This window comes from Bos indicus, chromosome 11 (assembly GCF_029378745.1).
Source record: "Bos indicus isolate NIAB-ARS_2022 breed Sahiwal x Tharparkar chromosome 11, NIAB-ARS_B.indTharparkar_mat_pri_1.0, whole genome shotgun sequence".
NCBI classification, from domain to species: Eukaryota; Metazoa; Chordata; class Mammalia; order Artiodactyla; family Bovidae; genus Bos; species Bos indicus.
In genome coordinates this window covers 16,029,938-16,053,075 of record NC_091770.1, presented here as the reverse complement: position 1 = coordinate 16,053,075, position 23,138 = coordinate 16,029,938, and the positions used below count along the sequence as shown (strand labels likewise).

The 23,138-nt window shown below is 41.6% G+C and overlaps 1 protein-coding gene across 7 annotated transcripts in view; it reads right to left on the bottom strand.

Annotated features, from left to right (window-relative positions):
* Nucleotides 1-9,631: 9,631 nt before the first annotated feature.
* Nucleotides 9,632-23,138, bottom strand: part of RASGRP3 (RAS guanyl releasing protein 3) — a 117,567-nt gene continuing 104,060 nt past the window's right edge. For 6 of the 7 annotated variants that reach the window (XM_070798492.1, XM_070798494.1, XM_070798493.1 and 3 more), the window contains 5 exons: nucleotides 21,529-21,676; nucleotides 16,153-16,189; nucleotides 13,839-13,964; nucleotides 13,136-13,500; nucleotides 9,632-11,585 (listed from right to left, as the gene is read on the bottom strand). In XM_070798492.1, coding sequence (XP_070654593.1) covers nucleotides 11,577-11,585; nucleotides 13,136-13,500; nucleotides 13,839-13,964; nucleotides 16,153-16,189; nucleotides 21,529-21,676 — 685 coding nt within the window. In that variant the 3' untranslated portion in view covers nucleotides 9,632-11,576. Of the gene's footprint in view, nucleotides 11,586-13,135; nucleotides 13,608-13,838; nucleotides 13,965-16,152; nucleotides 16,190-21,528; nucleotides 21,677-23,138 lie in introns of those variants that run through there. The other variant, XM_070798498.1, reaches the window with a different exon arrangement.

Genomic DNA, 23,138 nt, shown 5'->3' with positions numbered 1-23,138 from the left:
GTGGTTTGCCATTCCCTTCTCCAGTGGACCACATTCTGTCAGACCTCTCCACCATGACCCGCCCATTTTGGGTGGGCCCACATGGCATGGCTTGGTTTCGTTGAGTTAGACAAGGCTGTGGTCCGTGTGATTAGATTGACTAGTTTTCTGTGATTATGGTTTCAGTGTGTCTGCCCTCTGATGCCCTCTCGCAACACCTACTGTCTTACTTGGGTTTCTCTTACCTTGGATGTGGGGTATCTCTTCACGGCTGCTCCAGCAAACCGCAGCCACTGCTCCTTACCTTGGATGAGGGGTATCTCCTCACGGCTGCCCCTCCTGACCTTGAACGTGGAGTAGCTCCTCTCGGCCCTCCCCCACGCAGCCGCAGCTCCTTGGACGTGGGGTTGCTCCTCTAGGAGCCAGACTAACAGTATCCAAATCCCAGATTTTTTATTGGACTCTTTGGCAAGTTACTTAATTTCTCTATGTCTCAGTTTCCTCATTTGTAAAGTAGCTATAATGATAATATCTACTTCTTAGGGTTGTACAAGAATTAAATGGATTAACATATGCAAAGCATTTAGGGTAGTGTCTAGAATCAAATAAGCAGCATATATGTATTAGCTGTTTTAATTATTTAGATTTACTTCATTAATTTTTAGAATTTTTCTGGAACAGCACTCTCCAAATGAAATATAACACAATTCACATATGCAATTTTTATGGTAGCTATGTTAAGAAATTTTTTTGAATGGTAAAATTATTCTTAATAATACTTTAACACATTACATCAAAATATTATATTGTAACATATAATCAATATACAGAATTTCTTAGTGAAATTTTACCTTCTTTGTTGTGCACTTAGAAGTCTGACAGATTTTGTACTAATAGCACATCTTACTTTGGACTTTGCATATTTCAAGTGCTCAACAACCACACGTGGTGGGTGGCTACTGTACTAGATGGCACAAGTCCAGCGATGTATGTTTTCTGTACTTGGTCCTTTATATATCATGTGCTAAGTCAGGTGAAAGTGAATCTCTTATGCCATTAGTATATTTCTGTGTATTTCTCCTTGAATCACCTTTAGTTCCTAGTCTATAAATGCTGATGTTCTGTAATTTGGTGCAAAAATACTTAATCATTAAATTTTCACTGTGAATTGTATCCTTTAGCATAAAAATCAGCCTGCCTTTGTCTCCTTTTGTGCCTTTTGCTTTGAATTTTGTGTTATATTTATGACCAGCGTTTAAAAACTTTTTTTCAACCATCTGAATCACTTATAAGAAGTCTCTTGAGGACATCAGAGAATTGGATTTTTCTTTGTTATCAGTCTGAGAATCTTTTTAAAAATATAGTTGAGTGTAGTCCATTTATATTTACATGACAGATATATTTGAACTTAGTTCTGTCTTATTTTAGATTCTGTTTTCTATTTTTACAACTTTTAAATGTCATAGAGGTTCTCTTTGGTTTTTGTATTTATTCTAATATTTAGACAGATTAGAGTGTTGTTCCAGTGTTTACCTTTACAACTACGTAGAATTGTGTTCACCTTCTATGTCTTTAGAAAGAATTACTAAGAAAGCTCACCCCTTACCTGGAAATAAAGAATGGCTGTGTTGTCCTTTGGATGTCATTTTAGAGCAGTGTCTTAACAAGCCTGCTTAAGGGTTAGCTGACTTCCTAGAGCAGCAATTCTCAAGTGCAGTACTCAACTAACAGCATCAGCACCAGCATCACCAGGGAACTCAGAAATACAAGTTCTCAGTTTCCACCCTCAGTTCAGTTCAGTCGCTCAGTCGTGTCCGACTCTTTTTGACCCCATGAATCGCAGCACGCCAGGCCTCCCTGTCCATCACCAACTCCCAGAATTCACTCAGACTTACGTCCATCGAGTCAGTGATGCCATCCAGCCATCTCATCCTCTGTCGTCCCCTTCTCCTCCTACCCCTAATTCCCCCCAGCATCACAGTCTTTTCTAATGAGTCAACTCTTTGCATAAGGTGGCCAAAGTACTGGAGTTTCAGCTTTAGCATCATTCCTTCCAAAGAAATCCCAGGGCTGATCTCCTTCAGAATGGACTGGTTGGATCTCCTTGCAGTCCAAGGGACTCTCAAGAGTCTTCTCCAACACCACAGTTCAAAAGCATCAATTCTTCGGCTCTCAGCTTTCTTCACAGTCCAATCCTCACATCCATACATGACCACTGGAAAAACCATAGCCTTGACTAGATGGACCTTTGCTGGCAAAGTAATGTCTCTGCTTTTCAATATGCTGTCTAGGTTGGTCATAACTTTTCTTCCAGGGAGTTAAGTGTTTTTTAATTTCATGGCTGCAGTCACCATCTGCAGTGATTTTGGAACCCAAAAAAATAAAGTCTGACACTGTTTCCACTGTTTCCCCATGAAGTGATGGGACCAGATGCCATGATCTTCGTTTTCTGAATGTTGAGCTTTAAGCCAACTTTTTCACTCTCCTCTTTCACTTTCATCAAGAGGCTTTTTAGTCCTCTTCACTTTCTGCCATAAGGGTGCTGTCATCTGCATATCTGAGGTTTTTGATATTTCTCCCAACAAAGTAATTAGCCTCCAATTAAAAAAAATGAAACTCTATGCATGGAGTCTGTTAATCTGTGCGTGAGCAAGACCTCCACATGAGTCTGATGCCTGTGCAGTGGTTCTCAGACAAGAGCAGTTTTGTCCCAAAGAAGACATTTGGAACTGTCTGGAGGCATTTTTTGGTTGTCACAAGTGGGGAAGACAGAGTGCTACAAGCATCTCGTGACATATACTACAATGCACAGGACAGCCTCCACCCCATCCCAACAAAATATTAACTGGACCCAAGCTTCCACAGCACAGAGGTTGAGAAACTCTTCGAAGAGAATATAACTTTGTTTGATAATACTATTTATTATGGATTAGGGCCCAGGTGTTTACTTGGAGAAGAAAATCATTTGCATCTTATTAAGTTATCTGATAGAAGTACAAATTCTGAACAGTAAAGAAAATAACCCCAAAGTTATGGTGTAATCACCAAGTAGAATATTTTGTATAACAAAACACCATAAAACTTAGTTGCTTAAAACAATAAGCTTTTATTATTATCATGGTTTCTGGGATCAGGAATTCATTAAGTGGCTTTAGTTCTTAGCTTTTAACAGTGTTGTTTGTTTGTTTTTGTAGTGAGAGGTCTCACATTTAACTATCCCTTTTTTCCCCTCTAGTAAGCCCTGGGTTTTTGTTTTGTTTCAACTGTTTTTAATTGTGGGTGTGTAATCCAAAATTTCAGGAAGTTCCCTTTGGGACAAAGCCAGGATAATATCCAGGCCAGGTGAAATGTCTTATCATCCTAGGTTTTGCATGTAACTTCATTTAGCAAAGGTTAATTGGGAGGGATTGGCAATTGTATTTTCTTTTTTTCCATGACAAAGTTCACTATCTTAGAATTCAGTTCAGTTCAGTTGCTCAGTTGTGTTGGACTCTTGTGACCCCATGGACTATACAGTCCCTGGAATTTTAATTTGTATATTGTATAATTACATATAACATTTTTATATTTTATATAATTTATAATATTTATTTATAGTATATATGTTACAAATAATATTATATAATATAGAATATAAATATATATACACAGTCTCTTTATATAATAGACAGGTCATGTCTTACAAATGTTTCATCTGTGTGCTCCTTCTCTACTGCTTCTCAGAACCAGACCAGATCCAGGAAGTTCCTGCTGGTATTGCTGCTTCTGTTTTAAAAGGAATCTCCCCCTACATGCTGAGAGGGATATTTATTCCTGCCTGCTAGTCGCTCCTTTGTCTATATTTTAGCTGCTGAATCCCTCTCTACTACAGCAGCTTCTCTTCATGTTCTCCTACAAGCCTCTCTGATCAACCTCTGATGCTTTTTGTTATCTTTCCTCGATTGGGCCTAAGATTTCAGATCTCTTCTAGTTTCTCTGCAAATGGAGCTTGCTTTTTTGTTTTTATTCTAACTGTTGCTTTTCTAATGAATTCTGGTAAGAAAAGTAGTAAGGATTTCTTTGTTTTACAACTTTTAAAATTACAAATCTTCAAAAAAAGCTTTAAAAATAATACAGTGACTGTATCTGTTTATCATATCAGCATTTATTGATTGATAAACTTATGCTTTGGTCTTCCTCTCCTAAGAAGCAAAGGTAGGTAAACTTAGACCTGCCCAGCAATTAATGTTCCACTATTTTATCCTATTTGAAATGACTCAGATAGTCAATGAATTCTCTTCATTTAGTTTAAAGTTACAAAAATCTGGAGAGACTATTTTAGTTAGACATTCCCAAAACATAATATTCCTAAAGATTATTGAAAACTCTTACCTCACTTACCTCTATTTACTTAAAAGCTTTGTCATATCGTTTATTTTTCTTGCTGACAAATTTTGTAACAGGAATAATAAGGTCTTATTTGATTTCTAGTAAACATATGTACAATAAAAGTATTATACCTAAATTCATAACTGTAAAACCATATCTGTATTAATCAAACCAGAAAGCTTAAGGTAACTTTAATGATTGCATATGTGCTCAGTCAACTCTTACAACCCCATGGACTGTAGCTCTCCAGGCTCCTCTGCCTTTGGGATTTTCCAGGCAAGAATATTGGAATGGGTTGCCATTTCATCCTTCAGGGGATCTTCCCAACCCAGGGATCAAATCCATGTCTTCTGAATTGGCAAGCAGATTCTTTACCACTGAACCACCTGGGAAGCCCAAGATAACTTTAATACCAGATATACCAGATATTCGGAGAAGGCAATGGCACCCCACTCCAGTACTCTTGCCTGGCAAATCCCATGGACGGAGGAGCCTGGTAGGCTGCAGTCCACAGGGTTGCTAGGAGTCGGACACGACTGAGTGACTTCACTTTCACTTTTCACTTTCATGCATTGGAGAAGGAAATGGCAACCCACTCCAGTGTTCTTGCCTGGAGAATCCCAGGGACAGGGGAGCCTGGTGGGCTGCCATCTATGGGGTCACACAGGTCGGACACGACTGAAGCAACTTAGCGTATACCAGATATTAATTCAATACTGAGTATTTATGAACCTAAAATGTATTCTGGCCAATGTCTTATGTGTTTGAGTATTTATGTAAGTGCTTAATTCCCTTTAAACTAATTAAATAGAGCTCTTTTACAGATTAATTTTGGCAGTGCCACATACCTATTATACACATACAAACACACAAACACAGGGACCTCAAAGCTCCCATTCCAAATATTCAGTCATGAATCAGGTACAGCAATACAAAGCCCATCAGTTACAAAAGAGATTGTATTCAAATTGGGTTTCTGGCAGATGTGAGAAATCAAGCTAACCTTTCTAGATGGCAATACCCTTTTATAATAATATTTATGGAAAAGACACTTCTATTCATAGATTTTGGTGATTTTAGGAGCCAACTGGAACCTTTCTCTTCTTCTTGGGGATGTCCCACTCTTGGACAAGAACAGACAGGTTTTTTTCCTTTTTTTTTTTTTTCCCTGATCCTTTCCTCCATTTGACATCAGTAAAAGTCTTAAATATCACAAAATTTCTTTGGCTGTAAATGGAGAACAATACCAAACAAAATGAAAAACCCAAAGAACAAACACAAAATCCTAAATAAACCCTCAAGTTTGGTCTTGGGGTTTTACAAATACCACAACACAGTAGACCATAAATGACATAATTAATACAAGAAAGGTTACAGTACTTGGGGCACAGGGCCCCAAGATAACCCTGCCTAAACCCCTTGTGAAGATCCCAACAGGTACTATGGCCACACATTGTTACAATAAAATATTATCATCCTCCCACCCATGCATTTATCTTATTCAAAATAAGCCTCAGAAGACTTGCTTTAGGGATAGTTGAAATTAGTTGATCATTTAAAATTCTCCATTTTTAAAGACAGGAAATTCATGACAAGCAAAATACAAAATATACACACAAATGCATCCAAAGATACAAATGAACCAGTTCATAAATCAGGTAAAAGTCCAACCACTTTTGCCTCTCTCCAAAAGGGTACCATGGAGAAGGCGATGGCACCCCACTCCAGTACTCTTGCCTGGAAAATCCCATGGACGGAGGAGCCTGGTAGGCTGCAGTCCATGGGGTTTCGAAGAGTCGGACACGGCTGAGCGACTTCACTTTCACTTTTCACTTTCATGCATTGGAGAAGGAAATGGCAACCCACTCCAGTGTTCTTGCCTGGAGAATCCCAGGGACGGGGGAGCCTGGTGGGCTGCCGTCTATGGGGTCACACAGAGTCGGACATGACTGAAGTGACTTAGCAGCAGCAGCAAAAGGGTACCCTATTCAAATACAAAATAAATTGACTCTTCCAGGGAAAAAGCCCTAGAGAGGAAATAAAGGCCCAACTATTCACACCAGGATGACTTACCATACTGTATGGATCCCATTGGCTCCCAAATGTTGATTCCTTGCTCTGACTGCCAAACACTGGGGCAGCGGGTGCTGCCTCAGGGAAATTCAAAGGCAAGATCCTCAGGACGAGGGACCCCAGCACCTGCTAAGGCCTTACCTGAAAATTCCCCAACCAGGGCTGGCTAGCCATGAGCAACAAGGATTTTGACTGACTACAACAAAATTTGTAGTAACTTGTACCAAGTCCAAGTTTGTACTGCCTGCTGCATGACAGGCCAATAAATCAAAAGAGAAGTTTTTGGAGCAAGGAGTGGTGGCTTTATTCAGAAAGCCAGTAGTCTGAGAAAATGGTGGACTCATGTCCCAAAGAACCATCTTGCCTGAGTTAGAATTCAGGCTTCTTTTAAACTAAAAGGAGGACAAGTAAGGTCAAACATTTCCTGGTTCCTGTCAGCCTCCTAAAGGGATGTTAATTTCTTCCTGCCTGTAGTCATTCACAGGCAGGCCTGGTCAGGTTGTTTCCTGTGAGCTAAACAAAGGTATTTTAGCTTAATACTCATTACCTGGGAGGCAAGTTTCCCAGAGATGCACCATTATATATAATTTAAGCTTATAGGCAACATCCCTTTAGTGATTAGCTTCTAATAGAATACAAAGGTTCTTCCCTATTACATAACACTCTACCTAATATAACAATTGTTAACATCCTGCCACATTTGCTTTATCACTCTACAGAAAATGCTTTCCTTTTTACTGAACCATTTCAAAGTAGATTGCAGATATTGATACTTCATCCCTAACTACTTCAGTAGGTATCTCCTAAAAATAGGCATTCTCCTGCTGCTGCTGCTGCTAAGTCGCTTCAGTAGTGTCTGACTCTGTGCAACCCCATAGACAGCAGCCCACCAGGCTCTCCCGTCCCTGGGATTCTCCAGGCAAGAACACTGGAGTGGGTTGCCATTTCCTTCTCCAATGCATGAAAGTGAAATGTGAAAGTGAAGTCACTCAGTTGTGTCCGACTCCTAGCAACCCCAAGGACTGCAGCCTACCAGGCTACTCCATCCATGGGATTTTCCAGGCAAGAGGACTGGAGTGGGTTGCCATTTCCTTCTCTGAGACATTCTCCTACATAACCACAAAATCTCAGACTGGAGTGAATTAATAACATTCATTCCCTACGTCATTTAATTCCCCAAATTTAAATATTTAAATATTTAATTGCCCTCCCCAAAATGTCTGCTTTATTTATTTTTTGGTCCAGAATCCAATCAAGGTTTACAACACCTCAATTTGTTGCTGGGTTTTGGTTGAGCCATAACTGCTCCGTCCCTCTTTCTACTTTTTTTTTAAAGCCATTTTATTTTTGAAGCATTAGGGTCCACTGCTTTATAGAATGCCCCATGTGATGCTTTCCTTATGCTATTTTGTGTAAACTGCAAGTCACTTAGATTCTGAATAGATGTGAATTCCAACGTGGTTGCCATTAACCTCTTAAAAAGAGAATAAATATTTTTGTTCAAGGTCTGAGTACTCTCTAAACTTCAGCAAGCAAGCTTTGGATGAAGCACGGAGGAAGCAGTTTTCTGATGAACCTTAAATTCAAGTAGTTTCCTATCATTACCACCTTCAGTAGTTATGGAATACATTGCGGATGTCAAATAAATGGAATACTTTTTACTTAAAAAGTTGTTTTATTTTCCTTTTGTATCCCTGTAGTAAAATAAATTCTTTCAAAAGGTCAACCTCTTAAGCACCTTTATACTTTGATCTTTTTCTCTAAGCTTATTTACATTTTACCCATTTGGTTTCATAATCTCATCTATCTATTTTCAAACAGAGTGAGAATAACCAGTGTTAGAAAACAGAACAGAGCTGGCCCTATACACACACAGTGCCAGGAATAAAAAATAAAACCCTGTGAATATTTGTTTAATTCTTTGACACAAAATTTAGTTAAAAGTTGGATTTAGAGCCTCCAAAGAACAGAGTCATGTAAGTATGTAGTCTAAAGACAAGTTTAGAAAAGAACCCTATTTGACTATAAAATAATATTCTTATAAGGTCTTTACAAAGTACTTTTACATGTATTATTAGACTTGATCTTTAAAACTCTGTAAGGTAGAAGGCTTTCCCCGTGGCTTAGGGGTAAAGAATCCACCTGCACTGCAGGAAACAAGGGTTTGATCCCTGGGTCAGGAAGATCCCCTGGAGGATGAAATGGCAACCCACTCCAGTATTCTTGCCTGGAAAATCCCATGGACAGAGGAGCCTAGAGGCTACAGTCCATGGGGTCACAGAGTTGGACATGACTGAGCAACTGAACACACACACACAGGTAGTTGTACTTCAACACAAGTAGTTGAAGAAGGTAGTGAAATCTCTCCTTTTCAAACGTGAAAACTGAGGCTCAAAGATATGTACATAACTTGCCCAGGATCTCATGATTACAACTGGCAGAGATGGGATTTAAATCTGGCTGTGGATTGCATGCCAAAGGTGTGCTGTGGGAATCTCATTTGACTGAATTTACCTCCTCTGTCAAAAATCCAGATATTTATCTTCAGGGTGCTTAAGCTTCCTGCCATCAATAACATTTTGGCACTTCCTTCTGTAGGTGTCCTGCCTTCATTGTCAAATAACAAACTTCTTTGATTTTTGGAAAGACTTTGTTACCATGGAAATCTGGGGACATTATTACTTCAGGAAACAGTCACTCCACATAAAGTGTTCAAAATATCAATTAGGATCACTCTTGTTTAGACAGATCTGGAAAAGCATCAATCCAGTTTGTACATCTTTCAATGAAGACTCAATTGCCATATCTAATATTTCCTTTGTGTGTGTTTGCTCAAGCATGTCCCACTCTTTGTGACCCTTTGGACTGTAGCCCTCCAGGCTCCTCTGTCCATGGGATTTTTCAGCAAGAATACTGGAGTGAGTTGCCATTTCCTCCTTCAAGGAATCTTCCTGACCCAGGGATCAAACCTGTGTCTCCTATGTCTCCTGCATTGCAGGTAGATTCTTTACCTGCTAAGCCATCAGGGAAGCCCACTGGTATCTAATAATACTCACTGGTTTTGTTTTTGTTTTTGCCACATGGCTTGAGTGGTCTCAGTTCCCAACCAGGGATTAAACCTGGGCCATGGAAGCAGTGAAAGCACTGAACCCTAACCACTAGCCATGTATATATATAAACACACATATACAAAATAATTTATATACATATATACACACAAATATGCTTGTTTTATTATTTTTTTTGGTTTGTTTTTACTCCAGTTTCATTTATATCTTTGTAACAGGAAGGCTGATCATATAAAACTTTCTGTATATTTGAAATCTCAAAAATAACACAAACTAAATGGCAAGTGAAATAACTGCTTTGAGATGAAAAATAAGTCTTAATATTCCTTAACAAGACATACACACAAGAAAGTTTTCTTGTACTTAAATTGCCATTTTCTGTTATTAATTTTGATAACATGTATTTCATTGCATTTATGAATAGGAATAGAGAGTGCATATACATAGAACCAATGCTGAGAATGGCTGTTTGCTTTCTGAGGTGCTTGCAAATGGTGAGTTCTTATATTTTCTAGCTCAATCATGACCCCTCACCTAATAACTTTATTTAATTTGCATTATTTTTGCAAACTGATCTCTGGATCTGTTTGGCCTGATTAAGTCAGTTCTAGCAAATTTGAAACAGTATTTTAGAGAGTCACTTTGCCTTAACACGCACAGACTCTCATCTCCAAGGGGAGAGATGAAGGGTTGCTCCACTTTGTGCATCTAACACAGGACCTGCCCAGAGCAGGTCCTCAACAAGTGCTTCCTGAACAGAACTGTCCTCATTTACCTAATGGAAAGTGAGAAGAAAGGCATTTCTTTATTGAAGCAACTGCCCCCAAAGAAACTCAGTCTTACATGGATTGCTTCCAGATGCAGACCAGTGCGCCTCTGTGGATCCAGTTTCTGACTGGTCACTTGGTAGCAGCTCATTCTCCTCACCCCTAGGCTCAAACCCACCTCTATTTTTCAATATCTTGAACCAAGCGCTTTCTCCTAATTCATCATGTAAGAAACAGACCCGTGTCTAGTAACGCTGAGTCAAGGAAGATATTCAAAACCCTGATACTTTAAAAGTTTAAATGAAATGTTAATCAGAGGCAGTTTGTGGTGATTTGCTTTCTATGTCTCTCTCTCTCTCTTTTTTTTAACCATGGATGGCAATTTCTTAGGAAGAACATGCCAGCTCTCTTTCACAACCAAATTTTTTTTCTTTTTCAACAAACGGAAGTCTTAAAACTATTTTGAGGTTTTAAAAATTGCTGGTTGAGTTTTAAAAATATTTCAGTATGTGGTTGGAGGGATGGTTTGTTTTTCTCCTTAATTTTATTCCCTAAAACTTGAATTTATTTTTTAAATTGCTACTGACACTTAATTAATAGCAGTCTTAGGAAAGATGGCTAAACCTAGTCAGATGGGACAAGCATTTAGTGAATTTTTCCCCATGGCAATTATAAATATTAGGAGAGTTTTCATGGATGTATCTATCATGGCTACCTAGTGATGCAGAATTGGTAAGACATATGATTATAAAAGTGTGGTTTGTTGCACTTTGTACAGTAAGAACAATGTAAACAGCTTCTCCTTGCAACAGATCATTATTAGAAGAACCACTACATTCCAAGCCTAGAAGAGCTTCCTTGTCTCTCAAGAAAATGTTAAGTCCTGGTCCCATCCAAAAAGCACCCAAAAAGACCATTAAATTGACTCCTCGTTAAACACCCCCCTCAGAAGTTTATAAAAACACTGAAGTAACATTCTCACAGAAAAGTAGTCTGAGTTTAGAGAATGAATATCAAGTACGTGCCCAAAAGCTTCCATTTCACCCGTATATAAATGGCTCTAGAGAAAGGAGAGGAAATCACCAACGACATAACACATCTCTCTGTGGCACCTCACTAGGAGCAGGGGAGGAGGAAATAAATAGTTCATAGGGTAAATCCTCTGGCCCATAGTTTAGTCACAGATCCCACAGCGTCACAAGCCAGTGAATGTCCAGGGATCTTTTCAGATAACTTCCTGAGCGTTGGAGTGTTCTTCAGAGTTTCTTATCTTGCTCCTTCCAAATGCCAACACAATTGCCTTCAGTGTCCTCAGCTGAAGTCAGCCATCCTGCAACATGAATCAGAGCCTGCTGTACCAAGGGATCTCTCTTGGTAAAATAAAACTATCCCCAGAAAGCAATTTATCAGATAATTTTGAGGGAACATCACAAATGACCAGTATTTTGTGCTCTCAAGATTTAGAGAGAATTAAAAGATCATGTAGTCCACCCAGCACATGGTGTAAATGTTCTTAAATTAGATTGTAGTGGTGGTTGTGCAACTCTGTGAATATACGAAAACCCACTGAATTATATACTTTAGATGGGGAAATGTTATAATATCTCAATAAAGCTGCTTTAAAAGTTATTGTTATAAGAGGGAAACAATGGCTCAGCAGGAACTTACAATAAACTTCGTATGACTGACTACCACGTGCAGTATCCTTACTGTCTTCAATGAGGAAGGAATTTTAGTTAAAGGTCATTGACATTTTTCTCATCATAGATAACTATGGAGACTGTGCTGAGATCTGAGGACAAGTGGAATGTGGAGGTCCAATCATGAGAATAAAGAGCATCGGCTTGATCCAGTAGGATCTCTGCCTAACCTAATATTCTGTTTATGATTCAGTAGGGAGGCAATGGCTGCCTTCCATGACATTGCTTTAAAGGTTACGAATATGACACCAATTTCCTCAAATCTTTTTCTTAATACACTATAGACTATTGACTAATAAATTTATCTAAGTCCATCTTGAAACAATTTATATTTTCAGCTTATTGTAACATATTCCATATGCGTCCCAATTTGCTTTGGATGATTTGAGCATCATTTTTGTGTGGAGGCAAAGACTCTTACAGAATCCTGAAGCCCCCCACCTCTGATATTCACCGCCCTCTGCCCCATGATGCTGTCAAAAGCCTTTTTTTTCTTTTTTTTTAAGTAGGGGCAAGAGTTTCCAATTCTCCTCCGTCTGCAAACTTTTTTGCTTCCACTGCCTTCTCTGAGTGTGCGCCCTGATTCTAGTTGGAAAACTAAGCTGGTGGGTATAGTGAACTGATATATTGGATACACACAAGGGTCCCTGGACATCACATCAGTACACAGACAGGAAAGTCTTTACTGAGTTTTAGAACCCATTCAGTTCAGGTGTGTGTGTCTGTAGTTTTTTTTTGTTTTTTTTTAAGATTTGTTTTTTTTGATGCAGACCATTTTCAAAGCCTATGTTGAATTTGTTATAGTATTGTTTCCATTATGTTTGTTTTTTGGCCAAGAGGCATGTGGGATCTTACCTCCCTGACCAGGGATCAAACCCACATTCCCTGCATTGGAAGGTGAAATTCTAACCACTGGACCACCAGGAAGTCCCTTGGTTCAGTTTTATACATGATGAAACTGAGGTCCAAGGAGAAGAGACCATTTGTCCAGAGTCACATAATTAGCCAATAGCAAGACTAAAAGTGATATGTCTTTAAAAAAGCAAAAGTGATATATCTTAATTCCCAACCACTCTGCTTTCAAAACTACCAGGGTGCCTTGTGGATTCACTATAACGCTCATCTCAGTCCCTTTCTGCTTCCCTCTTCTGATTTTGTTTGTGGTTTGACCAGCACTGACCTCACCATCCTGTTTGGTCTCATCCATGTCTGCTTCATCCTGGTCAGGTTCGAACGTGGTGCCTCGGTCAACAACATCCACACCAGCCTGCACCCTGGGCTTCTCATTTTCCCACTTGGCAAAACCTTTGTCCTTTGCTGCTTTGTCGTGGAACTTGGACCTCATTTTCGGGAAGGTGTGGGACCCTGAGTCCCCCCAGCCAGCCTCTGACCACACAGGCTCGGTCTGGGTGGCCTGGCTGGTGGTGGCCCGCTGCAGCCTCACAGAGATCTTGCCAGAGGAGCCTGTGACCAGTGTGATGGCTCTGCTGTCCAGGTCTCGGTGTCCAGCAGTGACACCAGGGAACTCAAACACCTCATCCTGCACTGGAAGGGGAAAGCTTACTGTGATTATCGTGATTATTTGACATCTGACTGCTTCATAGCAAACGGTCAAAGTGGTTGCAGACAACAGGAGTCCGAAGGGCAAGGTCCTAGAGGAACAGATCAGAGGCGGAGTGAAACTGGCCTCAGTTATTGAGACCTGAAAGCAGAGACAGCGTGCAGGGTTCAAGGGTTTTTAGCCACTGCTGCTCATCCTGAAGAAGACCTTTGTGTTTATAATAATGGCTCTGACCAGTTTTAGATCTAAAACCCAACCAAGGTGCAGGATTGGAAGGTGAGCAGAGAGAAATCACAATAGGAAAGAAAGTAGAGGACATTACCTGGGGGCAACGAGGGACTTCCAGGCAGTGACCCATGACTGCTGCCCAAGGAGGGTGCCCGGGCAAACCTCCTGCAGGCCAGAACCAGGAGGTCTTTGCACTGTTTATGACAGTTGGCTCCACAATCTGAAACAACCCAAAGCATCACAGGTGATTAGTGTGAACCTCATGTGTTGGGTGCAGACCAGGTTTCCAGGGTGGTCTTTGGGCTGTCAGGACTCCCCTCCCCCACCCTTGTTTCTGTGTTTAATCTCAGATCCACAGGGTGTGTCTTGGGGCAGTAAAAGGGCCAGCAGGACTCTCTTCCCTTCCTGGGGTTCCCAAAGTTCTCTCTTTTATTTGTTCTGTTGTTTCTTCTACACAGTTCATTAAAGTACCAGGGAGCAACAAGCAGGGGCAGCCTGAGGGGAGGAGTTGCCTTTGTCCTCAAACTAGTTGTAAATTACATGGGACTGGGGTTCTTCTCCAGACCAAGATCTGTCCCCATAAATGCACTCCCTGAGCCAGAACGTGGGTGAGAAGCCTCAGCGTCCACTCTCTCCCAGGACCTACTGCTGCCTCTCATTATTAATAGCAAGGCATCCCTCCATTCAGGATTTGTCTGCATTTTCTATTCTTCTTCATGTCCCCAAACCTTTTCCAGAGCAAGTGATTTCATCCTTCACTTCCTTTCTTGGCACAGAAACAGAAAACAAGGTGAGCTTATGCTCAATAAACATGTTTCACTGGCTGTGGCTTGGAAATGGCATGCAGTGACCCTGTGATTGTCCCATGAGATGCTTTAGTTAAGAAAGTAGATGTTAATTGCTCCTTGGGGTAGAAAATTTTGGCCACTTTGGAAGATAACAGCACAATTATTTCCTAGGATGAGAGTTCTACATTCCTCTTAGAATCACAGGACAGACGATCATTTTAAAGGGTATATTTCTCTCTCACCACCAAAAAGGAGCTTTCTCATTATTTTCAAAACCGTTTCCCTCTAAATCAGTGGTCCCAAAACTTTTCGGCACCAGGGACCAATTTCTTCATGGAAGACAGTGTTTCCACAGACCAGGGGTAGGAAAGGTGGTTTGAGGGTGATTCAAGCACATTACATATACCATGCATTTTATTTGTAACCTAATGCTGCCACTGATCTGATAGCAGGTACTGGTCTGCAGCCTGGAGACTGGGGACTCCAGTCCTAAGTGGTCCAGTTTCAAATGGTTTTGTAATGACATCATGGAAAGATCAAATTGTAATGACGTTTGGTCTGTTTTAATTAGACTTTTCACTCTACATATCTTTAAGAGAAAATACTATATGAACAGAGATCTTAGGGTTTAATTGGTTTTCATCTTCATAAAATTGTATGTGTGTTTGTCTGTCTGTCTGTCTAGGACATAAGGGGGAGAAACCAATATCTTTGCTGCTTGAAATCAAGGAACAATTCAAGTTAGACTAAGACAACTGATTCAGAAAACTAAAGGGATTTTTTTTTTCCCCTGAGCACTAAAGGGTGACTCCCATAGAGGTTTAAGGAAGCTCCCTACTCTTTGTAAGATGAAAGCCAAATACTGAAAGACAGTTAGAGAAAAAAAGGCATCACAGGGAACATTATTAATCTGAAGGCATTCTGTGATTACAACATTTTCCTCTGTGGTTTTATTATATTTTTCAAGAGCATTATCAGATTCTTAAAAGAACCAGTATGAACAGTCTGCATAATACATATTACATAATATGTAATAATCTTTTATCTACAAGTAGCAACAAAAGTATCTATAATTTGCATTTATTAAATATATATTTATGCAATTGCTATAAATTTCAATTAAATGGGGGGAGTATATGAACAAATTGATTGAAAAGGGCAAAAGTGTCTCCTCTTCTCTCATCGTCATCTGTGATTTAGTAGAGACAGGACTAGCTATGTGAGAGTCGAAAGAGATGTATATGTATTACAGAAATAAGCATGGGTTCTTTTTTTTTCCCTTGAAGGACAAAGTTCTTATATACAGTATTTCCACTGGCTTGCTCTCCTCAGAATTCCCACCTTGAATGTGTGCTAATGATAAGCAGGACATCTTAGAGATAGGGGTTAGATGTGTGTGGGATGATAAGTATAGTTTGCTTGGGATAAAATTCCAGCCTGGGCTCTTGGAAATGAACTGTCAGGGAGGCCTTTCCTGGGCACATTAACTCTTCAGTTGCCAGTAGCCCCAAAGCCTCTGGTTCTCCAAGATGCGGAAAGCTTTAAAGTTTCCATCAGACAATTATGACTTCTGCCCCAAAAGTCACATTTAAAAATTTTAACAAAATAACATTTACATACCTTTGCATTTGTATCCTTGCTTGATTATGCCCCAGAGCTGTAACAAAAAGACAAAGGAATGTCAGGGAATCTGACAAGGCCACAGAGAAGGAAGTCCTGGGAAGCGCGATGACTGGTGGAGCACAAACAGGATGTAGCTGCTCCTGACACCCTTCCTGTCTGACTGGAGGACCCTCTCCCAGCCCACTCCAGCTGGAGCAATAACAGGAGTTTGGCTTCCGTTTTCTTTCTGGGAGCCAAACGGGAGCTGGGATGGGAAGCTGATACTGGTGAATTTATTGGACTCTGTTGTAATGCGCTCTCAGCAAAATTGACAGAAAGATTTTGTCCCTCTGCCTTTGGAAGCCCTAGATCCCTCTGCTTTCCTTTTTTTTTTTTTTTAAATTAGGGTATAGTTAGTTTACAACTCATAGTTATGCTTGTTTCTGCTGTACAGCAAAGTGAATCAGCTATATAATATATATACATATATCCCCTCCCTCTTGAGCCTTCCTCCTATCCCCACTCCTCATACCATCCAACTAGGTCACCACAAAGCACCGAACTGAGGTCCCTGCGCTGTTCAGTAGGTCCCCACTAGCTGTATGTCTCACACATGGCCGTGCACACACATCTATTCCCAACCTTCCAATTCACACTGCTTTGGCGCCCCCTACAGGAAATTAAGGGTTTCCCGGGTAACTCAGCTGGTAAAAAAATCCACCTACAATTCGGGAGACCCCGGTTTGATTCCTGGGTGGGGAAGCTCCCCTGACAAAGGGATAGGCTACCCACTTCAGCATTCTTGGGATTCCCTGGTGGCTCAGGCGGTAAAGAATCCACCTGCAATGGGGAGGCCTGGGTTCTATCCTTGGGATGGGAAGATCCCCCAGGGGAGAGCATGACAGCCCACTCCAGTATTGTTGCCCGGAGAATTCCCATAGACAGAGGAGCCTGGTGGGCTACAGTCCACAGGGTTACAAAGAGTGGGATGCGACTGAACGACTAGGCACAGCAAAGCACACAGCACAGGAAATTAAGCAACCCAAGCAAACCATCCTACTAAAGCATTTGAATTTTGCTTGGTTATTTTCTGAGAAGCATTTCTGCCTTGATGAAACACAAAAGAGGAAAAGCTCTTGCATCTGTTCATGTCATTATTCTCTCCATGTGCCCAGTGTTTGGTCTGTGCCAGGGCTGTGCCAACCCAGGTAGAAGTAGGATGTAGGAAGTGACAAGGGAGTCTGCCCAGGCAGCTGAGGATTATCATCGTGGTGACAGTGTCCTCACAAGCCTCTGCCTCGCTGTAACCTCCGTGAAGAAGGGCACTTCCCACATTCTTTCTCAGGCCTCCTGCAGCACTTGCATATGGGAACCAGGGACTTCAGGAGCAGGGAACATGGATGAATTAAACGGGCTTAGCCCTAAAGTTGGAGAAACTCCGTTCATAACCTCTTCATGGTTAGGCTGAGTGACTGATATCTACCTAATAAAATCATTTTGATAGAAACAGAGATGGTAGGGGCTATTGACACTGACGGGGGTGTTGTGCACAATGTGTTATAGGAGAACAATGCCCTGAGTGTGAGCATCATGGTCCTAGGAGAACAGTAAGTGGCTGCTGATTCAAGGCGGTAGGAAGGTTGCTCCTTAGTCTCTTTCTGACAAGGAAATCCCACCAGTGGACAGTGATTCCTTTGGGCCTTAAAAGTAATTTGTTCCTTCAGAAAATGTTACAAATGTCTCTTGGGACAGGGTAACATTTTGCCCCGGAGACAGGAAGGATTATTAAGACAACTAACTGGAAGCAAGGCCTCAGGTGTCTCAGATGACTGGAAGAGGGATGGGGAGGTGTCACTGCAGAAAAGGAAGTGGGTAGGTAAGCCAATCACATCTGTCAGAGCTGTAAGGATCTTTATGATAATCAAGTTTTCTTCCCTTTTATAAAAGGTGAGTGTCATGATGCAGGAAGTCAAATAATTTGCAAGGTCCCACATCTGGGAAACTTTGTGGGTATGAGAAAATGTTTCCTCACAGAGCCCTTGGTCTTTGTAATAAAAATAACAGTGATAGCATTGAGTGAACTCTTGCTATGTAAAAGGCAGTTTCACAAAGTAAGTGAGTAATGAGTAAGCTATGGGTAGCAATTCATTTAATGCTCACAATATCCCTGTGTTTAGTCGCTTGTCGTGTCTGACTCTGCCACCCCATGGACTGTAGCCTGGCAGGCTCCTCTGTCCATTGGGATCTGCCAGGCAAGAACACTGGAGTGGGTTGCCATGCCCTCCTCCAGATCCTTATGAGATAGGTAATGATAATTTTCTCATTTTTATAGATGAGGAGACTGAGCTATAGAGAGGTGAAGTCACTTGACAAGATCTCATAGCTAATCAGTAGGGAAAGAAGAAGGTGAAGAATGTGTCACTTGAGGAAAGACAGGATGCCATGGATCCTGGCTGTTTTGCACTGATCTAGGACAAGAGAGGATAAGGTTTAAGAAGCATTTGATTATCTGGCTATGATCAAATAGCCAGCTATGTTATTAGCACAGCTGCACAAACTGCCAAACTGCTGAAAAGGATAAAGTCAAGCATGAGACCCATGAGGAGGGTAAGTCAGAGCATTGCTTGCTAATGCTTTTTTTTTTTTTTTTTTTTTTTGCTAATGCTTACTTAAGAACCAGGAGACAACACGAGGCAGAAAGAGGCTCTGGGTCAGCATACAAGCCAAGGACAGGAGAGGATACTTCCCATAGCCCTTTGACTGTGAGATCTCAGGCTCTTGCAGGAGTGATTGTTTGTGGTGGAAGGAGCACTGGACTGAGCATCAGGAGACCTGAATGTGAGTCATGATTCTGCTGCTCATGATCCATGTGACTTTAGGGAAGTCACTTAACTTCTCCGGAGTTCAAAGTAAGGGAATTAGCAAAACTCTTTCAGCTTTGGGATTCTAATTCTAAAATCAGTGTATTTCAAGCAGTGTCTGTTTGCCTTCCTTACCCTCAAAATGGAATTTATTTCAAAAGTATGTGGTACAGGCACTAAAAAATATTTCCTTCTATTTCCCCATAATTCCCTTCAATGCCCATCTAGAACATGGTATTTTATAAATCCCTTTGAAAACCAATGAGGTTTTTTGTTGTTGTTGCTTAATATGCCTGTGTAAAGGTCAACTCATATTGTAGCAATGAAATTCAGTGTATTTTGGAAAGTAAAAATGGCTATAAAAACTGTAAATGATTTCATTTCAATTAAACTCCAAAAGTATTAAGGCACACTAAAAAACAAAAGAGAAGGATTTACTTTGAGCTCTGTGGCATGCAACGTCTGATATTTAATCATCACAACAACACGACAGGTAAGTCTTAACCCTCTCTTACAAAGAGGAAAGTAGAGACTCCGAGATGATCAATAACTTGGTCAAGGACATAGAGTTAAGGGCAGAATTGAGATTCAGAGTTCTGGACGCCAAGTCCAGAGCATTCTACCTGATCATGGCTGCTTCTAAAAACTAGTGCAGCAAATGCACTGTGATGAGTTGAGGAGGGGAGTGTGGAAGCTCTGGGAATCCTACCTTGTTGCTTCTACAGAATCTGTGCCTCCATGGAAGGGAGAGACGCCCAGAAGCACTGGGGAGCAGAGATAAGACCTCGAGATTTGATAAGCACCTACCAACTCTCATAGCATGCCAGGGTCAGAAGCCTCAACTTGACTTTTGGCTGAGCCGGGCCCTGGCCAAAGAAATTCCCTGGGCCTCCCTCTGCAGTAGAGAGTTGCACACAGCTCCATCCCACTCGAGCATTTTTCAGGTCTAGACACAGGCAAAAGTCCCTCTCAGAAGAGAGAAACATGAAAAAGGAGACGTATTTGTTTGATGATCAAGTGATCAGGTGACACAATCCCAGTGCTGTAGCCGGTAGGAGAACCTCTCTTTCCCTGGGGTGGGCGGAGAGAGCTGTTAGGCTGCCCTTGCCCCTTGACCGCAGCAGCTGCTATGATCACATGGGGCCATCTTTGATGTAACCACTGCCTCTAATTTATCCATTCTCAGAGGGATGCTTGAATAGAAACTCCTGCCTTCGGCTCCTCAAAGCCAGTTATTCCAGAATGAAAGGGAGGGACTCCCCTGGTGGTCCAGTGGTAAAGACTGCCTTGCAATGCAGGGGATGAGGTTTCAATCCCTGATCAAGAAGCTAAGATCCCACAAGACTCAGGGCAACTAAGCCTGCTCACTGCAACCACTGAGCCCACGCGGTACCACTAGAGAGAAGCCCACGTGTGGCGTGAAGTACTTGCCTGCTTCAGCTAAGATCTGACACAGACAAAAAGCAAATAAATATTAAACTATTTTTTAAAAAGAATGAAAGGGAAAAATATAATTTAGTGGGAGCTTATATGATATCAGCTATGAATTTCGTATGGGTCCACAGCAGGACACGAAGCTAACAAAACTGAGTTGGCGCCTGAACAAATGCCACTCACCTGGCTGCTGGGCTACCCTCGTGTAGGTACCACATTTTCCATCTTTTATTACTAGGGTATCAACTAGAAGATGTTCAGAGCTCAAGGGTCTTTGATGAATACCAAGGCCAAACCTGATCTTAATTGCCAAAGAATCATCAAATGTGGGAAATGATGTATACAACCTTCCTTTATTGCAGTGGTGTAGGTAAACCAGAATACCTGCATTTGAATCCCAGATCTAGTCATTATTGGCTGTGAAATCTGGGGAGAATTGGGCTATCCACCCTGGACCTCCCTCCCTTCACACACAAGTGGGGAGAGTGAAATGCCCACCTCGTGGGCTAGTTATGAGGATCAATTACACTAATGTCTCTAAATAGTTTATTCCTGTCAAATGCCAAGTAAATATTATTTATTATTATAACCACCTTATCTTTGAAAAGATTTCTTTCCTTTCTGAGCTATGAATTATTGAGCCATGTCATGATAGATTTCTAGTGATTGACACCATATAAAACAAGAACTGGGAGGAGCTGGCTTAAGAAATACCCCCACTTAGTTGTACCCACTTAGTGATGAATGCCAGGACTCACTGGGCAGAAACTTTCCCTGGCAGGTATGAACAGTCAAACTGCTCTCTCAAGTTAATAGGCCTCACCAACCTTCCCTGTCTTTGCCAGCCCTGAATTCCTAGAAAGAGTGTAGCTAAACCTGCTGCTGCTGCTGCTAAGTCACGTCAGTCATGTCCGACTCTGTGTGACCCCATAGACGGCTGCGGATCTTGCTTTTAGTCGAATGTTTCATTTCAGGGAGCCATCGTGGTTTACATGATCTAAGACAGACCATGAACTCTGACAGTGGACCATTTTCCCACATTCTCAGAATACTGCACAAATCACTACATACAAGGGAAAACACTGAAAAACAGACTTACAAATCCTGCACAGTGTTCACAGAAGGTTGGCTTGAGATAGGTCATCTCCTGAAAATTATGGACAAATCCTGGTCCCATTTTACAGTGTAGCTGGGACTTAGCTCTCAGGAAGTAAGCCATCATCTCATCCTTACTGATTAGGCCATCCCTGCGAAGAGAACCAAGAACAGAGGGCTCTTTAAACATACCGCTCAGTAGTTGCCACACTTAAATCACTCGCCTCCCAAACCTTTGTACCAAAGCAGGTGGGAATATTCACTATCCTGTTCACATGTTCACATCCAAAAGGAGAGGACCTCAAAGGACAGCTTTCAGTCCCAAAGGCTTTCTTAGTAAGCAGAGCATGTGTGTGTGTATGTATCGTGGGGAGGAGGGTGACTTGTGCACTGTAGCACAGAAAGTCTTCTTCATTACCAACAAGCTTCCAGAAGGACATCTCCTTCCTAGCCTTTGCCTCATAAGAGGGTTTGCAAGAATCAGGTTGCTGGAGAAAGGAATAAAACCATGATAACTGGACCCACCATTCTCAGATTTTTCCACCTGATGTTGTCCAGATCACTACCATTGGTAACCTTTTCATTCATGTCTTATTGGCACACAGACCACGAGAGTGATTCTCCCAGATCTTCTTCACATAGAACCTCTGGTTCCACCTATCACTGCACACCCTGACTCCTTGTTTACCGGAAGACCCCATCAAATTCATTGACATAGGTAAACTTCATGTTGCCTTTTGGCTACATCAGCGTGTGTTGAAGATCACACCCTTCTGTGCTGATTCAGAATTCCTTTATCTCTCATCTGTCCTTTCTTGGGGTCATTTTCCCACCTCCACCTCCCCACCAACCCCGCTCTCCGACTCTCCAGGACACCACTCCTTCTAAGTGCTGCTCCATCTTGCCAGCCACTCATTCTTCTGTATACAAATACACTCAGGACGTCTCCTCCTTAAAAAGCGCTTTCCTTACTCCTGCCTCCAGTCCAACACTTGTCTTTTCTCTCTTACTCCTGAAGTTGTCCTCTTACTCCTGAAGTTTTTCGGAGGAGTATTCAGTAGGCATTTTTTCCACTTCCTTCAGTTACTCTTTTCCTCCACATAATCAGGTTTCTAATTCACCATTCTACTGAAGCTGTCACAGTAACATCCTCAGTGGCCTTTTCTCATTCCTTGAACTTGCTGACCTCCTGGCAGCACGTCACATGGGGACAGGATTCCCCCTTTTTGACATCCCTTCTCCACGCTCCCCGGTGATTCCATGTAGCCATGGCTCCCTTCTGCCTCTTCTGCTCCTCCTTCTCTAGCTCTTCTGAAGGATCCATGTCTTTCAGCTTCTGCACGTGGGGAGAGGAGTCCCTGAAGCCACATTCCCAGGCCCCATGCTCATGTTCCTCTAAGTTTTCCTATCAGAGGGACTTCCCTGATGGTCCAGTGGTTAAGACTCTGTGCTGCCTCTGCAGAGGGTGTGGATTCGATCCCTGGTCTGAGAACTAGATCCCACATGCTGTGCAGTGGGGCCAAAAGATAAAAAAATTTTTTTTAATTAAAATAATAAACTTTCCCATCAGAATGTGCTCACACTCCTGGGACTCCAGCTCACACCACCGCACTG